At 35.7% G+C, this 23329-nt stretch overlaps 1 protein-coding gene across 1 annotated transcript in view; it reads left to right on the top strand.

The window, feature by feature from the left end:
* MLIP (muscular LMNA interacting protein) overlaps positions 1-23329 on the top strand; it is a 160421-nt gene that overhangs the window by 30412 nt on the left and 106680 nt on the right. Inside the window, 1 exon segment of the mRNA XM_049777647.1 lies at positions 15692-17242. Coding sequence (XP_049633604.1) covers positions 15692-17242 — 1551 coding nt within the window.

Below are 23329 nucleotides of genomic sequence, written 5' to 3'. Positions count from 1 at the left end.
GACTGCCTGTTGGCTTTCTTCCCACTGCATTCACCTCAGAACTGCCGACTGAACAGGGTAACAAACGTCTGGTCCGAGCTGGAGGAGAAAGGCCTCATCCTCCATCCCTCCATCAGTCAACCTCTTCAGGGGCTGACTTGCAACAGAATCCAATAATGGAATACTGTAGATAGTTATAAATGTCTATGGATGAAAAGATTCTTTCACATGATCATATGATCCAGTGATCCAATAGAACTGTTGCATTATGTTTTTCTTGTTCTTTCCTTAATAAAAAATTATTCATAGCTTTAGGCTTCATGAATGGAGAGATTAACATCTTGGAAAAATATTTGAGATATTATGCTTCCATATTCCATCCTAATAACTTCTGGGAAGACATGCTTTCCATGAAAAGTGACATGTTTATATTAAGTTGCCAGGAAGGAGACTGCAAATAATCTTCAGCCAACTTTCTAAGTGTAGGCAGAGCACATAAAGTAAGCCTCCCTTGATCAAGTGAGAGATGAATCAAGTAGTCAACTCATTCTGGGAGAGCTTATATAGTTAACCTTGATGTAATAAGAATAACTAGATATTTAGAGAGCCTTATTACCTATATACATACATATATGTATTTCCTATATATGTGTGAATAAATAAAATCCATATAGCATTGCTAATTCTTTAAATCATCTATATTTATATGATACCTGTATCTACATCTCATCTATATATTTATATCTAGTCTCTCTATTTAAAAGGCTATATGACAGTTATGGTTTGGTTTGTAGGCTACACCTAGTATACCTACTTCTCAGGGATCACTTCGACTTCTGTGTTTCCTATTTATCCCAGAAAGCCTTGAGGGGTTGATAGGGTTGGAGCCTGGCCTCCCATCTACATAGTTTATACTCTGGCTCAAAACCATCATGGCCACCAAGTGATTTGACTCATTAAGCACATTCTAGTGATATGCCCAATTATACATTTCCATTTCTTTTCTTTCTTTGGATGAATATGTGATTCACATCAGTTTTGGTACCTGGTAGAAGACAAAATGTCCCTGCTCTGCCCTTCTTCTTAGGGATGATTAACAACCATTAAATGTCAGGGAAATAAACATTAAAATACATTGTGAAGCTAGTTTTGTTTAACATTGTTTTATTATAACATTGATGAGAAAACATGATCTTGGGTGATAATGAGTGAATCAACTCACTGCTGAGAAAAACCTAAATTATACATCAGTTTTTTTTTTTTGAGTTGAAAATTCTAAGAACCTATCTACTACATTAAGTAAATATTCAATGGCATTTTAACAACAAAACATTCTGAAAATATAGATAATAACAGGTAAATGATTTCAGAAACTGTGAATGTCTTGAAGAAGGGTACCCAAAATGGTTTGGATTATCAGAAAGAGTTTACAATATTTGAATGAAAATGTGAAGGTTGGGTTAATCAATTTCTGGGTAGACATGCAGTGCCTTGGCATTTCAATTAGGGTATACAATTAGAAAGCATCATATAAAGGGACAGAAGAAGAGAATGCATGTAAAAAATGACTCATTAAAAATAGAAAACATGCTAGGATAGAGAAAATAGAGGCTATACCACAGATAAAAGAATTAAAAAAGTGAGAGATATTATAAGTGCTAGTTTCTGTGGTGAAATCAAGAAACATAATGAGTGATCTCGAACCTCTTTGATTCTGGAAGAACTAAATCATTGTATTAATTAATTTTAGCTAATTTTGTGAAAGAACAGGTGGTAAAAACTTGTTAAGCAGTTAGTGACAAAAGCTCTTTTTTTGTTGTTGTTGTTGTTGTTGCTGTATACAAATTATCATAAGATCAGTATTCTAAAACAGTATCTATGTGTTTTCCTCCTGATTTCTATAATTCAAATGTCTTGCCACAGTGGACATTATTATTTACTCAGGTTGAAATAAAATTACTAGGCTGCCCAGAGTAGAAAGGCTCTGCTTCTAAGCTTCTTTAGGTTATTAGAAAATTTATTTCTTTGAGTTTGTAGAAAAAAAAGCAGCTTGCTTCTTTATTTTCTCTTGTGGTGCTTGTGGTTCACAGAATGAACTTGAGCTATATTTCTGCACATATGACAGCTTGTTTCTTAACACCAGCAATAGAGCAAGAACATTTCTTCTACTTTGACTTATTCATTTGATCCTCTTCTAAAGAGCTCATGTGATTAGTTTATGTCCATTCAGGATAAGCTTCTACTTGATACACTTGAAATCAACTGATTACTTGCTTTAGTTACCTCTGTAAAACTTTTTATGTGTGCCAGATTCTTAGCTAGCAGCAGTTTCTCCCAGCTCCAAGAACATAAGATGGGAGTATACATCTTCATAAAGTAGCTCTAGAGAGCAGTAAGTAAATAATGAGTGGGTACTGTATGCCACAAATATAACTGATAAATAACATGGACTTATAATTATGGGAAATAAAGGAATTACTAAGACCTCATTTACATGTCTTATAAACTCGTCATTATTAGGTTATATTTAGCAAAATTGACAAATTTTAGGTCTTTTTTTTTTTTTTTTTGGTTTTGGGGTCACACCTGGTAGTGCTCAGGGATTCCTCCTGTCTCTATGCTCAGAAATCACTCCTAGCAGGCTTGGGGGACCTTATGGAATGCCAGGATTCTAACCACTGTCCTGCATGCAGGCAAACTCCCTACCTCCATGCTATCTCTCTGGACCCAAATTTTAGTAATTTTAACAATTGTCATTTTGTTAGCTCGAAAATTTTCATGTCAACAACTTATGTTCAGTTGATGTCCATAGATATAAATCAAATTTGGCTGATCTTGGCTGTGATTCACTTATGTCTACAATAGGCAGGATACTGGATTGAGTAGTAGTTGGTGAGTTGTATGGTCATCAATTTACTGAGAAGTGATTTTGTACCTTCCAGTAGACTAACCTGGATTCATTCATATCATGCAATGTTCTATACTCAGCTGGTCAGTAAACTTAAAGCAAAAGCATTTTGCAGGTCACAGTTTTAATATTCATAAATATTATTTCTTTACTTTTATTTTTATTTTTGTTTTTTGGGCCACACCCAGTGACATTCAGGGGTTACTCCTGGCTCTGCACTCAGAAATCACTCCTGGCTCAGGGAATCATATGTGATGCCTGAGATAGAACCCAAGTCTGTCCTGGGTCAGCCACGTGCCAGGCAAATGCCCTACCGCTGTGCTATCACTCTGGCCCATATTATTGTTATACTATAAAGTACTTAAAATTTTATCTGTATGCTCATTTTATATTTGATGGTTTGTAACCTGTGTGTTTAGCTGCTATTGAAAAATATAGCATATAACAAAGTACTTGAAGGCTATATTCACATAAGTTTTATTATAGTGCATTATTGAAGTTCTGTTTTACTGTCAATTATTTATTGTGCATAATTTATAAATTTAACTGTATCAATGTGTATGTATAAGGAAAACTTAGTGTATATAGCATCAGGTATTGTCTTCAGTGTCAGGCCTTTCTGGGCATCTTGAAATATTCTCCTCTAGATAAAGAGAGAGCTACTATATTTGTTAAAGTACAAATGGAAAAAACAAAATCTGAAAACAACCTAGTGGTTACATATGGCATATACATTTTAGTATATACTATATAATGTTGGCACATGGTATATATGATTCTATAATATAGAATAGAATATTATATAGAAAAGAATAGTATATAGTACATATAGCATAGTATATAGAATAGAATAGTATAGAATTATATGTAAATTTTGTATATTCATTATATAATGCATAAAATACATAAAATAAAGTAGACCATATAATCTGTATGCTAAATATATGTACACAATACAAAATATAATATATAATGACATAACATACATTATATAAACATATGATATAAATAAAAAAGAAAATATACAAAATATAATGTATAATATTCTTTTTTTTTTGATTTTTATATATATTTATTTAAGCACCTTGATTACAGACATGATTGTAGTTGGGTTTCAGTCATATAAAGAACATCCTCCTTCACCAGTGTAACATTCTCATCATTAGTGCCCCAAACCTCCCTCATCCCCCGCAGCATGATATTTTTAATCAAGGATCAATGAGTATAATTAGTTTAATGGATGATTCTCCTCACATTCACAGAGGAAATATTTTCCCAATTTTTATGGCCTTGTAAACAAAGGATCTTGCATTAAAATGTCAGCTCCAAGTTTCTAAGCAAGTGTTTCCTTTTTCCAAAATGACACATATCATAATTCCTATCTTTGGGTTTCCCTGAAAAGGGAAGGGTATAATCTAACTAACAGCCACTCTTCTCTTAAAATTGCAGTAAAAAGAAATGAAACCCAACTGAACAAAACAAGATGACCAGAGTGATCTTGTCCTGAATCTATCATTGGCTATATTTCTTAGTCTTTTAAAAATTCTTAGACACATCTTTGCCCCCACCCCCAAAGAGTAAGTGTAATTTAGCAAAAAAAAAAAAAAGAAAAAAAAATCACACTCAAAGTACTTTTCCCAAATAAACTCATTATATTTGGTTCATGCCAAACAATTTAAATTCTACTATGCTCACATTATTCCAGTATTCATATAAGACAGACTTGAACTTTTTTTTTTGTTTTTGTTTTTGTTTTTTATGTGTGTGTGTGCTTGATTCTTTTTATTTTTTTTTATTTAAACACCTTGATTACATACATGATTGTGTTTGGGTTTCAGTCATAAAAGGAACACCACCCATCACCAGTGCAACATTCCCATCACCCAAGTCCCAAATCTCCCTCCTCCCCATCCAACCCCCGCCTGTACCCTAAACAGGCTCTACATTTCCCTCATACATTCTCAATATTAGGACAGTTCAAAATGTAGTTATTTCTCTAACTAAACTCATCACTCTTTGTGGTGAGCTTCCTGAGGTGAGCTGGAACTTCCAGCTCTTTTCCCTTTTGTGTCTGAAATTTATTATTGCAAGAATGTCTTTCATTTTTCTTAAAACCCATAGATGAGTGAGACCATTCTGCGTTTTTCTCTCTCTCTCTGACTTATTTCACTCAGCATAATAGATTTTGTGTACATCCAGGTATAGGAAAATTTCATGACTTCATCCCTCCTGACTGCTGCATAATATTCCATTGTGTATATGTACCACAGTTTCTTTAGCCATTCGTCTGTTGAAGGGCATCTTGGTTGTTTCCAGAGTCTTGCTATGGTAAATAGTGCTGCAATGAATATAGGTGTAAGGAAGGGATTTTTGTATTGTATTTTTGTGTTCTTAGGGTATATTCCTAGGAGTGGTATAGCTGGATCGTATGGGAGCTCGATTTCCAGTTTTTGGAGGAATCTCCATATTGCTTTCCATAAAGGTTGAACTAGACGGCATTCCCACCAGCAGTGGATAAGGGTTCCTTTCTCTCCACATCCCCGCCAGCACTGTTTGTTCTCATTCTTTGTGATGTGTGCCATTCTCTGTGGTGTGAGGTGGTATCTCATCGTTGTTTTGATTTGCATCTCTCTGATGATTAGTGATGTGGAGCATTTCTTCATGTGTCTTTTGGCCATTTGTATTTCTTCTTTGTCAAAGTGTCTGTTCATTTCTTCTCCCCATTTTTTGATGGGATTAGATGTTTTTTTTCTTGTAAATTTCTGTCAGTGCCTTGTATATTTTGGAGATTAGCCCTTTGTCTGATGGGTATTGGGTGAATAGATTCTCCCACTCAGTGGGTGGCTCTTGTATCCTGGGAACTATTTCCCTTGAGGTGCAAAAGCTTCTCAACTTAATATATTCCCATCTGTTAATCTCTGTTTTCACTTGCTTGGAGAGTGCAGTTTCCTTCTTGAAGATGCCTGAAGTCTCAATGTCCTGGAGAGTTTTGTCTATGTGTTGTTCTATATATCTTATGGTTTGGGGTCGGATATCGAGGTCTTTAATCCATTTGGATTTTACCTTCGTACATGATGTTAGCTGGGGGTCTAAGTTCAATTTTTTGCAAGTGGCTAGCCAGTTGTGCCAACACCACTTGTTGAAGAGGCTTTCCTTGCTCCATTTAGGATTTCCTGCTCCTTTATCAAAAATTAGGTGATTGTATGTCTGGGGAACATTTTCTGAGTATTCAAGCCTATTCCACTGATCTGCGGGTCTGTCCTTATTCCAATACCATGCTGTTTTGATAACTATTGCTTTGTAGTAAAGTTTAAAGTTGGGGAAAGTAATTCCTCCCATATTCTTTTTCCCAATGATTGCGTTAGCTATTCGAGGGTGTTTATTGTTCCAAACAAATCTCAAAAGTGCCTGATCTACCTCTTTGAAGAATGTCATAGGTATCTTTAGAGGGATAGCGTTGAATCTGTATAACGCCTTGGGGAGTATTGCCATTTTGATGATGTTAATCCTGCCAATCCATGAGCAGGGTATGTGTTTCCATTTCCGCGTGTCCTCTCTTATTTCTTGGAGCAGAGTTTTATAGTTTTCTTTGTATAGGTCTTTCACATTTTTAATCAAGTTGATTCCAAGATATTTGAGTTTGTGTGGCACTATTGTGAATGGGGTTGTTTTCTTAATGTCTATTTCTTCCTTATTACTATTGGTGTATAGAAAGGCCATTGATTTTTGTGTGTTAATTTTGTAGCCTGCCACCTTGCTATATGAGTCTATTGTTTCTAGAAGTTTTTTGGTAGAGTCTTTAGGGTTTTCTAAGTAGAGCATCATGTCATCTGCAAACAGTGAGAGCTTGACTTCTTCCTTTCCTATCTGGATTCCCTTGATATCTTTTTCTTGCCTAATTGCTATAGCAAGTACTTCCAGTGCTATGTTGAATAGGAGTGGTGAGAGAGGACAGCCTTGTCTTGTGCCAGAATTTAGAGGGAAGGCTTTTAGTTTTTCTACATTGAGGATAATATTTGCCACTGGCTTGTGGTAGATGGCCTTAACTATATTGAGAAAGGTTCCTTCCATTCCCATCTTGCTGAGAGTTTTGATCAAGAATGGGTGTTGGACCTTGTCAAATGCTTTCTCTGCATCTATTGATATAATCATGTGGTTTTTATTTTTCTTGTTGTTGATGTTGTGTATTATGTTGATAGACTTACGGATGTTAAACCATCCTTGCATTCCTGGGATGAAACCTACTTGATCGTAGTGGATGATCTTCTTAATGAGGTATTGAATCCTATTTGCCAGGATTTTGTTGAGGATCTTTGCATCTGCATTCATCAGCGATATTGGTCTGTAATTTTCTTTTTTTGTAGCATCTCTGTCTGGTTTAGGTATCAAGGTGATGTTGGCTTCATAAAAGCTATTTGGGAGTGTTTCCACTTGTTCAATTTCATGAAAGAGTCTTGCCAGGATTGGTAGTAGTTCCTCTTGGAAAGTTTGATAGAATTCATTAGTGAATCCATCTGGGCCTGGGCTTTTGTTTCTGGGCAGACTTTTGATTACCATTTTTATTTCATCATTGGTGATGGGGGTGTTTATATATGCTACATCCTCTTCTTTCAACCGTGGAAGATTATAAGAGTCCAAGAATTTATCCATTTCTTCCAGGTTCTCATTTTTAGTGGCATAGAGTTTTTCAAAGTAGTTTCTGATTACCCTTTGAATCTCTGTCATATCAGTAGTGATCTCTCCTTTTTCATTCCTAATACTAGTTATCAAGTTTCTCTCTCTCTTTCTTTGTTAGGTTTGCCAGTGGTCTATCAATCTTGTTTATTTTTTCGAAGAACCAACTTCTGCTTTCGTTGATCTTTCGGATTGTTTTTTGGGTTTCCACTTCGTTGATTTCTGCTCTCAGCTTTTTTATTTCCTTCTGTCTTCCTATTTTTGGGTCCTTTTGTTGAGTACTTTCTAGTTCTATTAGCTGTGTCATTAAGCTACTCAGGTAAGCTCCTTCTTCCTTCCTGATGTGTGCTTGCAAAGCTATAAATTTTCATCTCAGTACTGCTTTTGCTGTGTCCCATAAGTTCTGATAGTTTGTGTCTTTATTGTCATTTGTTTCCAGGAACCTTTTGATTTTCTTCTTGATTTCATCTCGGACCCACTGGTTATTGAGTATGAGGCTGTTTAATTTCCAGGTGTTAAAGTTTTTCTTCTGAGTCCCTTTGGAATTCACAAATAATTTCAGAACCTTGTGGTCAGTGAAGGTAGTCTGCAAAATTTCTATCCTCTTGATCTTATGGAGGTATGTTTTATGTGCCAGCATGTAGTCTATCCTGGAGAATGTCCCATGTACATTGGAGAAGAATGTGTATCCAGGTTTCTGGGGATGGAGTGTCCTATATATATCCAGTAGGCCTCTTTCTTCCATTTCTCTCCTCAGGTCTAGTATATTCTTGTTGGGTTTCAGTCTGGTTGACCTATCCAGTGTTGACAAAGCAGTGTTGAGGTCCCTCACAATTATTGTGTTGTTATTGATATTGTTTTTTAGATTTGTCAACAGTTGTTTTAAATATTTTGCTGGCCCCTCATTTGGTGCATATATGTTTAGGAGAGTTATTTCTTCTGCTCTACATACCCCTTGATTAATATAAAATGTCCATCTTTGTCCCTTACAACCTTCCTGAGTATAAAGTTTGCATTATCTGATATTAGTATGGCCACTCCAGCTTTTTTATGGGTGTTGTTTGCTTGGATAACTTTTCTCCAGCCTTTTATTTTGAGTCTATGTTTGTTCTGACTATTCAGGTGCGTTTCTTGTAGGCAGCAGAAGGTTGGATTGAGTTTTTTGATCCATTTAGCCACTCTGTGTCTCTTAACTGGTGCATTTAGTCCATTGACGTTGAGAGAAAGAATTGTCCTGGGATTTAATGCCATCTTTATATCGAAATTTGGTGTGTCTTTTGGTCAGTCTTGTCTTAGATTAGGTCTTTCAGTTTTTCTCTTAAGACTGGTTTTGAGTCTGTAAAGTTTCTGAGCTGTTTTTTGTCTGTGAAACCATGTATTCTTCCGTCAAACCGGAAAGTGAGTTTTGCTGGGTACAGTATTCTAGGTGAAGCATTCACAATATGTCACAATATGTCACAATATCCCATCACTGCTTTCTGGCATTTAGTGTTTCTGGTGACAGGTCTGCTGTAAATCTCAAGGATGCTTGCTTGAATGTAATTTCCCCTTTTGATCTTGCTGTTTTCAGAATTCTGTCTCTATCTGTGGGATTTGTCATTGTGACTAGGATGTGTCTTGGGGTGGTTTTTCTTGGGTCTCTTTTGGTTGGTACTCTTCGAGCATGCAGGATTTGATCACCTATATTCTTTAGCGCTGGGAGTTTCTCTTTAATGATGTTCTTGACCGTTGATTCTTCCTGGGTCTCTTGGACTCCAATGATTCTTAAGTTGTTTCTGTTGATCTTATCATAGACCTCTATTTTCATCTGTTCCCATTCTTTGACTAATTTTTCCATTGTCTGTTCATTTGTTTTAATTTTTTTTCCAATCTCTCCTGTTGTATGGAATTGTTATGTATCTCATCTTCCACAGCACCAAGTCTATTCTCAGCTTCTGATACCCTGTCCCAGAGCTTATCCATTTTGTCATTCACTTCGTTTACTGATTTTTTCAGGCCTGTTATTTGACCTGTTATTTCAGTTTGGAGTTTTGTGATTTCTGTCTTCATATTTTCTTGATTCTTATTAGTGTTCTGTTCTATTCTATTCATGGTTTCTTTGAGTTCTTTGAGTATATTCCATATTGCTACTCTAAAGTCCTTATCTGAGAGATTGATTAGTTGGTTGGTCGTTAACTGGTCATCAGAATTGTCATCTTCATTCTCTATGTCTGATGCTGGCCTGCGGTGTTTCCCCATTGTCACACTTGTATTGTGGATTTTTCTACGTGTTGTGGTGGTATTCATTGGTTATATGATGCAGGTAACGCACTTCTCTGGCTCCGCCCTTTCTGGATGGGCCAACTTGCCTTCAAGGTAGGGGAGTCCTCCGTGGATGAAGCCTCACACAGGATCAAATCTTAGGCCCAAGCACGCAGCAGAGAAGACAGTCTGGAGAGAAATTCTTGCTTCTGTGATCCAGCACAGTTCTTAGTGTGGTTTTTTTCTTCTTGTGATGGTGTTCTTTTTTTAGAAAGAGCACACGGCTGCATAGCGAAGTGGAGCTAAGTGCCTTCTGGAGCCTCTTTTCAGCCCACTCTCAGGAGGTTCACGCAACAGGATAGCAGAGAGACACACACAGGCAGCACTCACAGTTTTTCACAGTCGGGCCCCACTGGTCAGGTGTAGTTTTCACTCGCTCGCTGGGCAGCTTCAGAATGCTGTATTTTTGGGGTTCACTTCCCAGGACTCTGAGGAGAGTCACTGGCTCACTGGGTAGCTTCCAAATGTAGTTTCTTTGGGGTTCGCTTCCCAGGGCTCTGAGGAGAGCTTCCAGAGTTCAGGAAAGACAGAGAAGGGTAGGACAGGGCTCCCTTCCGGTGCTCAGTTTCCTCAGAAGAAGCACAGCCGGGTGGAGACTCTGTAGGTAGAGCAATCAGCACTCTGCCTGGAAACCCCCACATCCAGCCATTTCTTACTCACTCACTGGTTCGCTGGGTAGCTCCCGGATGTAGTTTCTTTGGGGTTCACTTCCCAGGGCTCTGTGGAGAGCTTCCAGAGTTCAGGAAAGACAGAGAAGAGTAGGACAGGGCTCCCTTCAGGTGCTCAGTTTCTGGTTCGCTGGGTAGCTTCCAAATGTAGTTTCTTTGGGGTTCACTTTCCAGGGCTCTGAGGAGAGCTTCCAGAGTTCAGGAAAGACAGAGAAGGGTAGGACAGGGCTCCCTTCCGGTGCTCAGTTCCTCAGAAGAAGCACAGCCCGGTGGAGACTCTGCAGGTAGAGCAATCAGCACTCTGCCTGGAAACCCCCACATGCATCCATTTCTCACTCACTCACTGGCTCGCTGGGTAGCTTCCGAATGTAGTTTCTTTGGGGTTTGCTTCCCAGGGCTCTGAGGAGAGCTTCCAGAGTTCAGGAAAGACAGAGAAGGGTAGGACAGGGCTCCCTTCCAGTGCTCAGTTCCTCAGAAGAAGCACAGCCCGGTGGAGACTCTGCAGGTAGAGCAATCAGCACTCTGCCTGAAAACCCCCACATGCAGCCATTTCTCACTCACTCACTGGCTCGCTGGGTAGCTCCCGAATGTAGTTTCTTTGGGGTTCGCTTCCCAGGGCTCTGAGGAGAGCTTCCAGAGTTCAGGAAAGACAGAGAAGAGTAGGACAGGGCTCCCTTCCGGTGCTCAGTTTCCTCAGAAGAAGCACAGCCGGGTGGAGACTCTGCAGGTAGAGCAATCAGCACTCTGCCTGGAAACCCCCACATGCAGCCATTTTTCACTCACTCACTGGCTCGCTGGGTAGCTTCCGAATGTAGTTTCTTTGGGGTTCGCATCCCAGGGCTCTGAGGAGAGCTTCCAGAGTTCAGGAAAGACAGAGAAGGGTAGGACAGGGCTCCCTTCCGGTGCTCAGTTCCTCAGAAGAAGCACAGCCCGGTGGAGACTCTGCAGGTAGAGCAATCAGCACTCTGCCTGGAAACCCCCACATGCAGCCATTTCTCTAATGTATAATATTCTATCCTAATATATTATATGCTATATATAACATATAATGCAATATATAAAATTTTGTATATATGAATTATATATATTGCATGGCATAAAATAATATTACATATTATATATTTTATGTTATATATAATATTATGGAAATTTTATATTTATGTACATTATTAATAATTATATTTTGTACATATAATATATTGTGATATATAACATAGACACAATGTATTTTATATATATTATTATAATTTTATATTATAAAGTGCACATGTCATACAGAATTATATATGGTATGTAAAGTATATATTATTTTTAAAGTAATATAAAATTTTAATATCTAGCATTATATATCATGTAATATATGATATGCTGCATATGTACAATAAATATGTAGTATATATTACTTCTTATACTATACAAGTGCATCTCAATTATTTTCTGTCATGCCCCCCTAGGAAGAAGAAAACATTTTTCGAGTCCCCCTTGCGACTGTAAATAGTATCTTTATTAAAAAAATTTTTACCTGCAAAACAAAAATTATAAAATAATTTGAGTTGATTTTTTTAAAACAGGTGATGTCTAGATTAATGGCTACAAAGAGCACGTTTTGCAATGCATAGATTTTCGAGGCAGGGCTTGAAGCAGGACACAGCAACTCTCAGCTCCAGAGACATACAGAGACATAAACATGGGGCTTAGCTTGTTATGACAGTTTACCGATGCCAAACACACATACCCTGGGGGGCGCGCCCCACTATTTGAGAACCATTGTACTATACCAATGCATTATAATATTTATACTATCTAATATAATGTAATGTATAATTGTTATTATATATCTATTTTGGTTTGGGGGCCACATCCGGTGACGCTCAGAAGTTACTCCTGGCTATGTGCTCAGAAATGGCTCCTGGCTTGGGGGACCACATGGGGTGCAGGAGGATCGAACTGCGGTCCATCCTAGGCAAATGTGGGCAAGGCAGATGCCTTACCTCTAGCGCCACGGCGCCAGCCCCAATTATTATTATATATTATTAAAGTATTTTAATATATTACTATAGATTTTATATTGTTTATATAAGATTATATGATAATATAATACTGTCATATATAACATTATATAATATATTATATCTATGTAAATAAATATATTATATATAATTAGATATGAATAAAAATTAATGGATGAATTAATACAACGGAGTACCATTTATTATGAAAAATATGAACATTTGCAGTTTGCTGCAATATCTCTAGAATTGGAAGCATTCATGATAATGAGTTACAATGAAGTGACTCATAAAATCAAAGATAAATCCCAAATAATCTATTTGTTTGAAATGGAACATTGCGGGGCCAGAGAGATAGCATGGAGGTAAGGCATTTGCCTTTCATGGAGAAGCTCATTGGTTGGAATCCTGCCATCCCATATGGTTCCCTGAGCCTGCCAGGAGCAATTTCTGAGCATGGAGCCAAGAGTAACTCCTGAGCACTGCTGGGTGTGACCCAAAAACCAAAAACCAAAAAAAAAAAAAAAAAAAAAGGAACATTGCAAGTACCCTCTGTAAATGCCATATTGTGAATATAAATCAAAATTTAAAATAATTTTTTAGAGTATTTTGAGAATGAATTTGGAGCAGCGTGGAAAGAGAAGGAGAAGAGGTGTGGAAATAAAGAGGGACCTTGAAAGAGGTGTTTGAGGCAAAGTAACATAAGGTATAAGAAATCAATTATGAAGATAGAGGTCAGGCTTGAGAAGGTATTAAAACTTCAGTAAACAAGCTGAACAAAGCAACATAATGGTTGCTAATGGAGGATGAGGTGATGGAGATATTTGTAGACTGTAGGGGAGTTTATTGTCACTGGTGAAAGATTTCCTTGGAAGAGGTAGTAAAAAGGATCTTTAGGGAAGTCCTGGACTAAGCATCCTTGTACAGTCTTGTACATTCTTCTGACATAAGATTATTCATGTATTTAATATCCCCTTTCCAAAAGCCTTATTAATGAGAGGACCTCAGGATAATGAATCCATGAATAAAACGTACTCTTCTCATTCCTGATGATCTTCTAAAACTATGGTGCTATATGTTAATCTCAGTATAAACTAGAATAATATCAAGACTTCTGAATTATGTAGATAAATATAACATTATAGTAGAATACTTAGTAATTAGAATTGAGATGAAGAGGTATCATCTTTAAATCTTCTAAATGGGACTTTCAGAACTATTGTTTCTAATTGTGACATAATCATAATTTAGAGAATAATTATGATAAATTAACATTTGTCATAATTGAAGTTACTTAGAAACAACAGGACTAAAAAAGTTAATTGTTTACAAAATTCTTTGCCAAACAGTTTTAGGATAATATGCAAAGATACTCAGTAGTTTTAATTTCTTTGTTTCTTCTCTGAGGAAAGAGCAATCACTGAAAACAATTAGAAAAGACCTTCCATTTATGGCTAATTACATAAATTAATTATCTAAATACTGACTGAGCAGAATTGTTTCCAAATATAATTTGTGTGAAAGATCTGATAAATTTTATTTCTCAATTTGATTAAGTTATACTTCATTGTCTATGATCTCTAAATTTTCAGTACTGTGGATTGTGACAGTGTGTTCAAGTATTATTTATATGGCAAGAATTCTGTACTGCAAATACACAAAATTATTTATATATAAAAGTAAAAAATATTCTGGCTATAATGTCCTAGAAACAAGTTTGAGTTGTTATTTAAATTTATGAGTTTCAAACTTATAAAGATTCATGAAAATATTTGCATTAGGTAATTTTAACATATTTTAAAGCAAAATAAAAAATACTTTCACTGCATTTGTCAAAATTCTCTAAGTTTGTTAGTATAGAGTTGTACACATTTTCCTTCTATTAGTTCATATATTAATGATATACATACATCATCTATGCATATCATGCATGACATGTAACATAATTTTGATTAACTGATATTCCCCAAGTTATTAGACATTGGTATTTTCTTTTATCCTGTAGAATAATAGACTCAATTTAGAATTTGAAGGAAAATCTATATTTAAAAAAATTGTGTTTGAAAGAGATTACTAGTTGAGTACTTGTCTTAACATACTGGATAATTTGTAGAATAACACCAGAGTGTATATGCTCAGTTATCTGACAGATTGTCCAAAACGAATATGTTATTTGTTTTGCTTTTGCTTGAGGTGCATTTTGTGGACTGAATTGTTTCAGAAAGATTGTGCTTGTTTAGTATTCTGGATACCTTTACTACAAAAACTAACTTAATAACCCAAATTACTTGCTAGATTTTTATTCTGGATAGTAACTACAGACAATATTTTATTCTGTAATTTTTTTTGTATTTTTGGGTAACACCTGGCAGTGCTCAGGGGTTACCCTGGCTCTACACTCAGAAATCACTCCTGGCAGGCTCGGGGACCATATGGGATGCCAGGATTCGAACCACTGTCCTTCTGCATGCAAGGCAAACAGCTTACCTCCATGCTATCTCTCTGGCCCTTTTATTTTGTAATCTTAAACTCCTCTATTATGTACTTTGTTATTCCACTAAATTTCTAATTGTTGATATTGACTTATACAGCTCTTAAATTCTGGGTCTTGTTTTGAGTTAATATGTAGAAGTCAAGGATTTTAGAATTTTTAACATTTGAACTGCAATTATTTTCAAAGATTGGAGTCATTGCTATTATTTTATGATTTATATTCTTAAAATGGAAGAAAATTTACTACATCTACTACATTTTCCAATAAGAGTTTTGTCATGTTGATAAAAATATATTGCAAAAAAACACCAAGAGTTTTGTCATATTGATAGCAATTTATGATTGATTTAAAATTATAACTTTTAGTCAATAAATTACTTTCCAAATGGAACCATGCTAATAAACAAAACTTCAAATTGGTTTTCATTCTTGAGGATAAATAAGGTACAGAGTATTATACTTAAAAGACTTACTTCTTGATTTCAAATCCAAAACTGTACCTTATTATTAAACAGAATTTCTTCCATATTTATAGAGGTTTCAATTACCTAATTTTGTGTAAAGGAATAGGACTGTTTGTATAATATATATGGCAAGAGTATCTTGATAACCTAACAGATAATGTTCTATTACAATCTGTCTATTTCTTTTTCCTCTAGTTAACTTCTCCCACTACCACTGAGCAGCATGCCTGTAAACCACGTGCTTTCTCCTTTGTTTCTCCAACTAATCAGAAAATACCACCTCACCCAGTTACCTTCGACCGATCCTCTGTCCTAGAGGAATTCCACACTAGGAAGCTGGATATCAGTGGGGCCATGCTGGAAGAAACAACTACATATTTTCAAACTTCAGCTCACTCTTCACCCCTTTTTGCATCAAAGGGCACTTCTTCAACATTACAGTTCCCTCAATCTACTCAGTTATCAGGTTCTAGCTTTTCCAGTCCAAGTGCAGCTGATCAAAAACCTGGACAAGCACCTGAAGTTCTGAAGATGACAAAATCTTTGACCTCGCATGTCCTTAGTCCCAGAGAAAGTTCAAGAACCTCTTCTCCACCATCCTCCAGTGCTTTTTTGAAGTCAAATTCTGCATCCTACATACCAGTTCGTATTGTCATGCACTTACTCTCTCCAAGCCCCAAACCATTTACCACTTCTTTTCATGGTTCTTCTTCAACTATATGTAGCCAAATGTCATCTAGTGGAAATCTGTCCAAGTCAGGGTTAAAATCTGAAGTACCCTCTCGACTGTCCCTTCTCACTGCTATTCTCAAATCAAACCCTTCTCACCAAAGATCCTCTTCCCCTGCATCGTGTCCCACCTTCTCTCTCAACTCCCTGACTTCTTCCACAATTACTCTTGATCAAGATGTAAAAAAAAACACAGCCATGCCTAAAAAGTCTCTCTCAAGTTGTTCCCTGAGAGCCGGGTCCCCCAATAAAGGAGAAACTCTGGTTCCTGAATTTACTCAGCAAACTTTACACTTTCCCTTTTTTTCCAAACTTGACCCTCTTTCAAAGGTGCCTGCCCTTTCTCCCACAAAACATACAGGAATCAGCCCTGGTTCTTTGAATGTAGAGAAAACATTGTCATCTACTTCTTGGAAGAACAATCCAACTCTCTCCCTGCAACCCAATATATCAAGTACTGCAGGTCTTCCTCCTGTTACACAGAGCCTTTCTTCACTTTCTTCAAAGGACAAACATGATGGTGGGCTTAGATGTACAGAAAAGCCCAAGAATATTTATATGTATCCTTCTACATCAACCTTCTCGGCAGTGTCTTCTGTGTCCCCTACTAACCAAGGAGTTATGAGCTCCTCTCCAGATAAAAGTTTCCATCCTTCCCCAGCTCTTTCAAATCTGATAAATAGATCCATGAGAACACTATCAGGCCAGGGACAAACTCCTTCATCTATAGCTCCTGTCTCTAGTGCTAGCTCCTCTGATTCTCTTCGCAGCCTAGAGCCCCTCCCACTTCCTCGTGCTCATCTGTCCACCCAGGCAATCCCGTTTGGTCCCTTGTTACTACCCCCAAATTGTGACAGTAGTAACTTGCCTTCAAGATTGGGGAAATCTGAAAGCTTAGTGTTTGACCACAGGTCATCTGTTACAACCCCACCACCTCCCATCTCTCTAAGAGGCAACGAATTGATTTCTCCTTGTGCACTGGCCAAGCAAACAGACCCTGAAAATAAGACATCTCAGGTATTTTTTGCATGTTGCATGATGCATGCTTATTTTGCAATAGGGAAGACTTTTTTTTTTTTTTGCTAGGAAAAAGTCAGTGGTTACAATACCCATTTTCTAGAAGGAGTTAAAGAAATGCATGGAGGTTAGAATTTGATATATAAATGTGAAGTTGAGTTATAATACAACTTTTTGTGTTCCTTAAATCCTTTTGATTTTGCAAAATAGTATTGTAGAAACTTATCGCCTGCAGCAGCTTTAAGTATTAAATCTTGCATAATTATGAATTATATGATTGATTTTAATTATTGTACTTATAGTAGCTAGTTATGACTTGCAATATGTTGCATTTCTAATTATTCAATAGTACAGACCCTATTATTGCTACCAACATTGAAGAAAGGGAACTCTGCTCTTTATTTTTCAACTTATTTCTTTATTTTCAAGTTAAACAAAACATAACTTCTAGAATAAATTAGCTAAACATCAAAATGTCAGGAATCATTACAATTTATCGATTTTTATGTTTCTTTGAGGAGGAAAAAAATTTTTTATAACAAACAAAATATATGACAACTGCAAAGTAGCCACTCTCTGACATATATTGTCTCTGACCATTTTGTCCTTGCCTCTTGCTGTGTTCTGTTCAGGTAAATATCAGCCTACTTTTTTTTTTTTTTGGTATTATAAGTTATTCCTTGGAGGGTGCATCACTTGAATATACAAAATCAACTAAAACTGATCTTGTAATACATAGATTGTATCTCAGTTTATTGTAAAGTTTTGTTCAACCTGCTAAGATTATTTTGTAGTTTTAGACAGTAACAGAAAAATATCTTTGTTATATAAATGATAAATTATTATTATTATTATTATTATTATTATTATTATTATTATTATTATTTGTCTTGTTCCTTTCATTATGGTACTAATCCAAGCACAGGGCTTTCTTTGAAGTTAGAGAGTTTTAGACATCCACCAACCTCACTCATTGCCACTCCCCAAAGCAGAAATATTCTAACATTAAATCAAATTAAATTTAACACATCAAATTAAAACATAAACGTTTCAAGACTAAATTTTTACATATCAAAGAGGTTTCTGGCTCTAGGTGTTATTACTGATGTAAATTAAGGGATAGCAGGAATCCTGGTTTACTCCTGATAGCAAATATTCTTAACCTGAGGGAAATAGTATTCTAGCTAGGGGCTAAGACCCAGTTCCTATGATCTGATAATAGAAAGAGAATAACACTAAAGAAAGGGATACAATAATTATACCTAGTGAAATAATCTAATTCTACACTGACCAAACCTATTTGCAAGCAGGTATTCAAAGTGACTGAGAGAGTTCCCAAGACAGAAATCATTTTGCTTTGAGGTTCAAAATTAGGGAGAGAAGACCATTGTCTTGAGATGCTGTGTTTTGACTTGGCCTTTGGAGTGAGAAGGCTGACAGAAAGAGAGGTAGCTGGTGAGCTTTGAGTTGCAAATGTACTAAGCCAACAGGGAACTTTTGGGAGCTTGCTTTTGGTACTGAAATTCCTTTGAGAGTGTAGAAAATCTAAAGCTGAATTTCTGTAGTAGGAAAAAGACAAAATTCAAATAAAGAGAAAATGTAATGTCACAGAATTATAGCCAATAATCCACGCAAAGGGTCAGTAATTGACTTCTCTGAACGGGCCTTTTGGCAAATAATTCTTGGGAGGGAAATTAGACACTGCACCAGGAAGGCAAAAGCCACGTCTGGTGCATGCCCCCCTAAGTGGGTGGCAACAATTTCATATAATTTTATAGCTACTATTTTATTTATCAATCCTTCTTCCTTCAGGGTATCACAGCATTTTCAAATACATCATTGTAAAACTTGGTGATAACAGTTTCTTTGGACTTTCTCTATTCATGCTGAAGCTAACCTGGTAAATGAGCAATATAAATTGTACCTCCATGAGCAAAAGCAACTCAGCAGGATTCAGACAAATCATTTTGCTGAGTGCTTATAATGTGAGCACATTTTTTAAATCAGTGGAGGATAGTGCAACAGACAACTATGAACAATGTCTATTCACAGAAAGTATATATTTGGGATGAGAGAGAAACTACAAACTGTAGTTTCTAACTGCTGGGCTCTATGGTGATGGGTATGTTGATATAATGCTATGTCTATGAAAAGTATAATTAATAGTATTGTAAATTCTAGTACCTTCATATTTTTTAAAATGAAAATGTACTGCTCCCTCTCTGCATACTTCTTATTTAATAGTATTTATGCATTGGAATTATAAATGGTATATGAATAAGAGTATAGCAGAGTAAAGGATGGTGTCATCAGTTTATATTTGGTGGTCCAGATATGTTTCCTTTAGGAAATGACATTAAGTTTATAATGTTTCTAAAGAGATAACAACCTGGAAAAATCATGAGAGCGTGCCTGGCAGGTGCAAAGAACAAATGAGGTACAGTACATAAATAGTGAATAAAGAAGTTGAGGTTATCAGTGAGATATATAACCAGGATCTGGGTCCTAGGCTTCTTCTCAGCTACTTATATGGTTTATTTTTATTTGGAATGAAAGGCATTTGAGAAGCATAAAAAATAATTGAATCTTGTCTGTATTATTGCTGCAGATTAGAATGGATGTTAGTAAGAAAATCTGAGGAGTCTCCTAAAACAAATCAGGCAAATAAATTGTGTCTGGAGAGGTAATAGCAGTGAAGATGCAGAAAGTATTATGTACATATTCTAAATGTAAAATACAAATAAGTAAATATTTAAGTCAGCACATATTAAATGATAAAAAAGCTGAAACTAGACTTTTTAATCTCTTTTAGTTCAATGTCTTCCACTATAGTTCACCTATAAAGTTTTTGGTGTCTCATCGGGGATTTGATATTTTCTTTTATTTTCTCATTTTGCTGTGATTTCCATCTCTGTGCTAATTTTGTTTCTCTTCAGCTAGCCCTTATAAATTGTTTTACTACTAATTCACACCCAGGGTTAATGATGTATAAATATACATTTTTTACTCCTTGTAGAAAATTTACATTTTAATTGATGGGGTTTGCGCAGTTGACCACAAAGAAGAGTCTTTTCCAAAGTCAAAAGCAGTGTTCAATGTGAATTCCAACCTTTGAAGTCCACATCTTGAAGTAAATATGGCATCATAAACTTAACATATTGAAGTGCCCTCCGTATAACCTTTGAGGGGGAAAAGGGGACTCTACATAGCCAGACTTGTCTAGATTAGAACAGTGAATAGGGGACAGAATGATAGCACAATGGTAAAGATTTTGCCTTGCACTCTGCTGACCCGGGACAGACCCGGGTTTGATAACCAGCATCCCATGTGATCTCCTGAGACCACCAGGAGCGATTTCTGAGTGCAGAGTTACAAGTAAAATCTGAGTGCCACTGGTTTTGGCCCCAAACAAAAACAAACAATATAAAAGAACAGTAAATGAAACCAAATTTTAAAATTTTAATGTTCTCTTAATTGTACTTTAAACTTCAAATACATTTACTAATATTGTCAAAATGTATTTGACCAACATCTATGTGTGTTTGTTTTACATTAAGTATTAAAAACAATCCATTTTCAGTCCTGTGAAAGACATACTGAATCTATAGGAGGAGAAAAATATTATAATAAAGTTAAATATTATAAATATAGGGTATTAGGAACCCTTGAAGATAAATCAACTATAGACTATATCCAGAGAAGTTTTCTCAGCTGCTATTTTTCTCATCTTCTCTGCTAATATATGGTTTTATTGTTACATTTTGACATCACCCCAGATCCCACCCCTCAGGAGAATTTTATGTGAAATATATGAATTTAATATGGACTTGGGTTGAGTCAGGTAGATTCTGACTAAAGGTTTCTAGGTATGGTCAGCTGTGTGTTTATAATTCTAGAGATGAGAGAACACTCATTTCTAGCCATAAATGAGTTGCTTTCTAGAGGAAGATGACTATTGTGGAAGGGAAACTCTTCAGGATAGTTATCTTTTTATTTTTTAAAAAATAACCTGATACTGTGTTATTCACCTTTACTGAAGTCTCTGTGATCTCATGAGTCTGTGGAGTTTGTGGTAGTAAAAGAATAGATTGCATCAGTAATAGATTGTGGTATAAAGTACTTTTTGAAGGAGAAAAATAAATCTTGTTCTATTTTTTACATTTATGTCATAATACCTAGTATCTAAAAAAACTCAAGGATTTATTGTATTACCATATTTTCTTCTGAACATCGTTTGATCTCTGTTCAATGGGACTAAGATAATTAAGGCTTTTTGCCAATTTTCTGTTGATGTGGAGTTTCTGGAGACAGGAGTCTGAGACAGGAGTATTTGAAGAAATAGGAAAATTTTATTTTCCTTTGATTTTTGGGCCACACCCAGTGATGCTCAGGGGCTACTCCTGGCTATGAGCTCAGAAACTGCTCCTGGCTTGGGGGGCATATGGGATGCCGGGAATCAAACCCAGGTCAGTCTTGAGTCAGCCGCTCTACCGCTGCATCATCACTCTGGCCTGAAGAAATAGAAACTTTTAAGTAAACTGGAACCTAGAATAATATAAATAAGAGTTAAAATTTAAATAATTGAGGTATGGTTGATTCTTAATGTACATTTCAATGGATAGTACAATATTTAACACTTTTAAATACTGTGAAATTATTTCCACAATAAATATGTCTAACTGAGATGTATGTTTTCATTCACTTGGAAATTCTATTTTCTTTTTCTTTATCATTGAGTTGGAAATTATATTTTTCTAAACTCCCAATTTTATAATATAATATTGTTCATGATACTTGCTAAATTCTATCCCAATGACTTATTTTTATACCTGAAACTTTGCATTGACTCTTTTCCCATTTCACAGACTCTGCTCTAATTCTTCTTTACTTGGGATAGTATATCCCGTGTTTTCTATATGAATTTAGTTAAAAATTTTAATCTGTTTAACTTATTTCACTTAATATAATAATCCATTTTATATAAAATGTCAGCATTTAATTTAAAAAGTAAAATAATGTTCTCTTATATAAAAATTACATTTTGTTTATCCTTTTATTCATAGTTGAACACTTAGCTTGCTTCTCAAACAGCTTTTGATTATGTACATTATCCCTATTCAAATAAAATATAGTTGAATATCTCCCCAAATATGTCCTAAAATATACTAAATATTTTATTCTGAGTTTTTATTTATTTATCTGGTTTTGGTTTTGAGACCATACCCAACTGTGCTCAGGATTATTCCTTATCTTGTTCCCGGGGATTACTCCTGTGTCACTTGAAGTAGAATATGACACTTGAGGTAGAATATGTAGTGCTGAGGTTAAATCTGGATCAACATTGTATAAGGAGAGCACCTACTCTGAATTTTACTTAAAACTCATTACATTTTATTATTTGAATGGTACATGAAATCATGGTGAGGCTTTTTAAATGAGTAAATTTAAGATTGAGTGTGGTCTCCTAATTTTCTTCCAATAAAATTTTAAGTATTTTAATGATTGGCTAGTTTAATGTGTTAAGCATTGGTTCAGCTTTATGTGTTCTGATTTTTGTTTTTATAAATGATGTGTTGTAATTTATCAATCATTTACTCTTGTAATATTGTTATTTTTGGGCCGGAGTGGTAGCACAGTGGTAAGGCGGATGGATGCCTTGCACGTGGCTGACCCCAGGACGGATGCTGGTTCTATCCCCGGTATCCTATATGGTCCCTCAAGCTAGGAGCAATTTCTGAGAACAGAGCCAGGAGTAACTCCTGAGCGCCACTGGGCATGATCCAAAAAACCAAACAAATAATATAATGATTATATTTTTACTATAGAAAAGAATTACTTTCTTTTGAGAATCAAGCAGATTGATTATTGTCCTATGATACTTGTCTTATGATAAAATGCTATTAACAAAAATTTATCAAAACTCTAGAAATGGATGTTTTTAAGTTCTAAAACTATACAGCATGTAAGTACATATAATCCCTAGGCTGATACTTTATTATAATATTTCTTGCTGATTCAATTATAACAAAATATTAACATAACAAGCTAACATTTTAAAAAATAAGTTGTTTAAGTATAAAAACTCTT

The sequence above is a fragment of the Suncus etruscus genome, chromosome 7, assembly GCF_024139225.1.
Source record: "Suncus etruscus isolate mSunEtr1 chromosome 7, mSunEtr1.pri.cur, whole genome shotgun sequence".
Taxonomy (NCBI): domain Eukaryota; kingdom Metazoa; phylum Chordata; class Mammalia; order Eulipotyphla; family Soricidae; genus Suncus; species Suncus etruscus.
The sequence above is the reverse complement of the archived record's forward strand: the minus strand, read 5'-3'. Positions and strand labels throughout refer to the sequence as shown.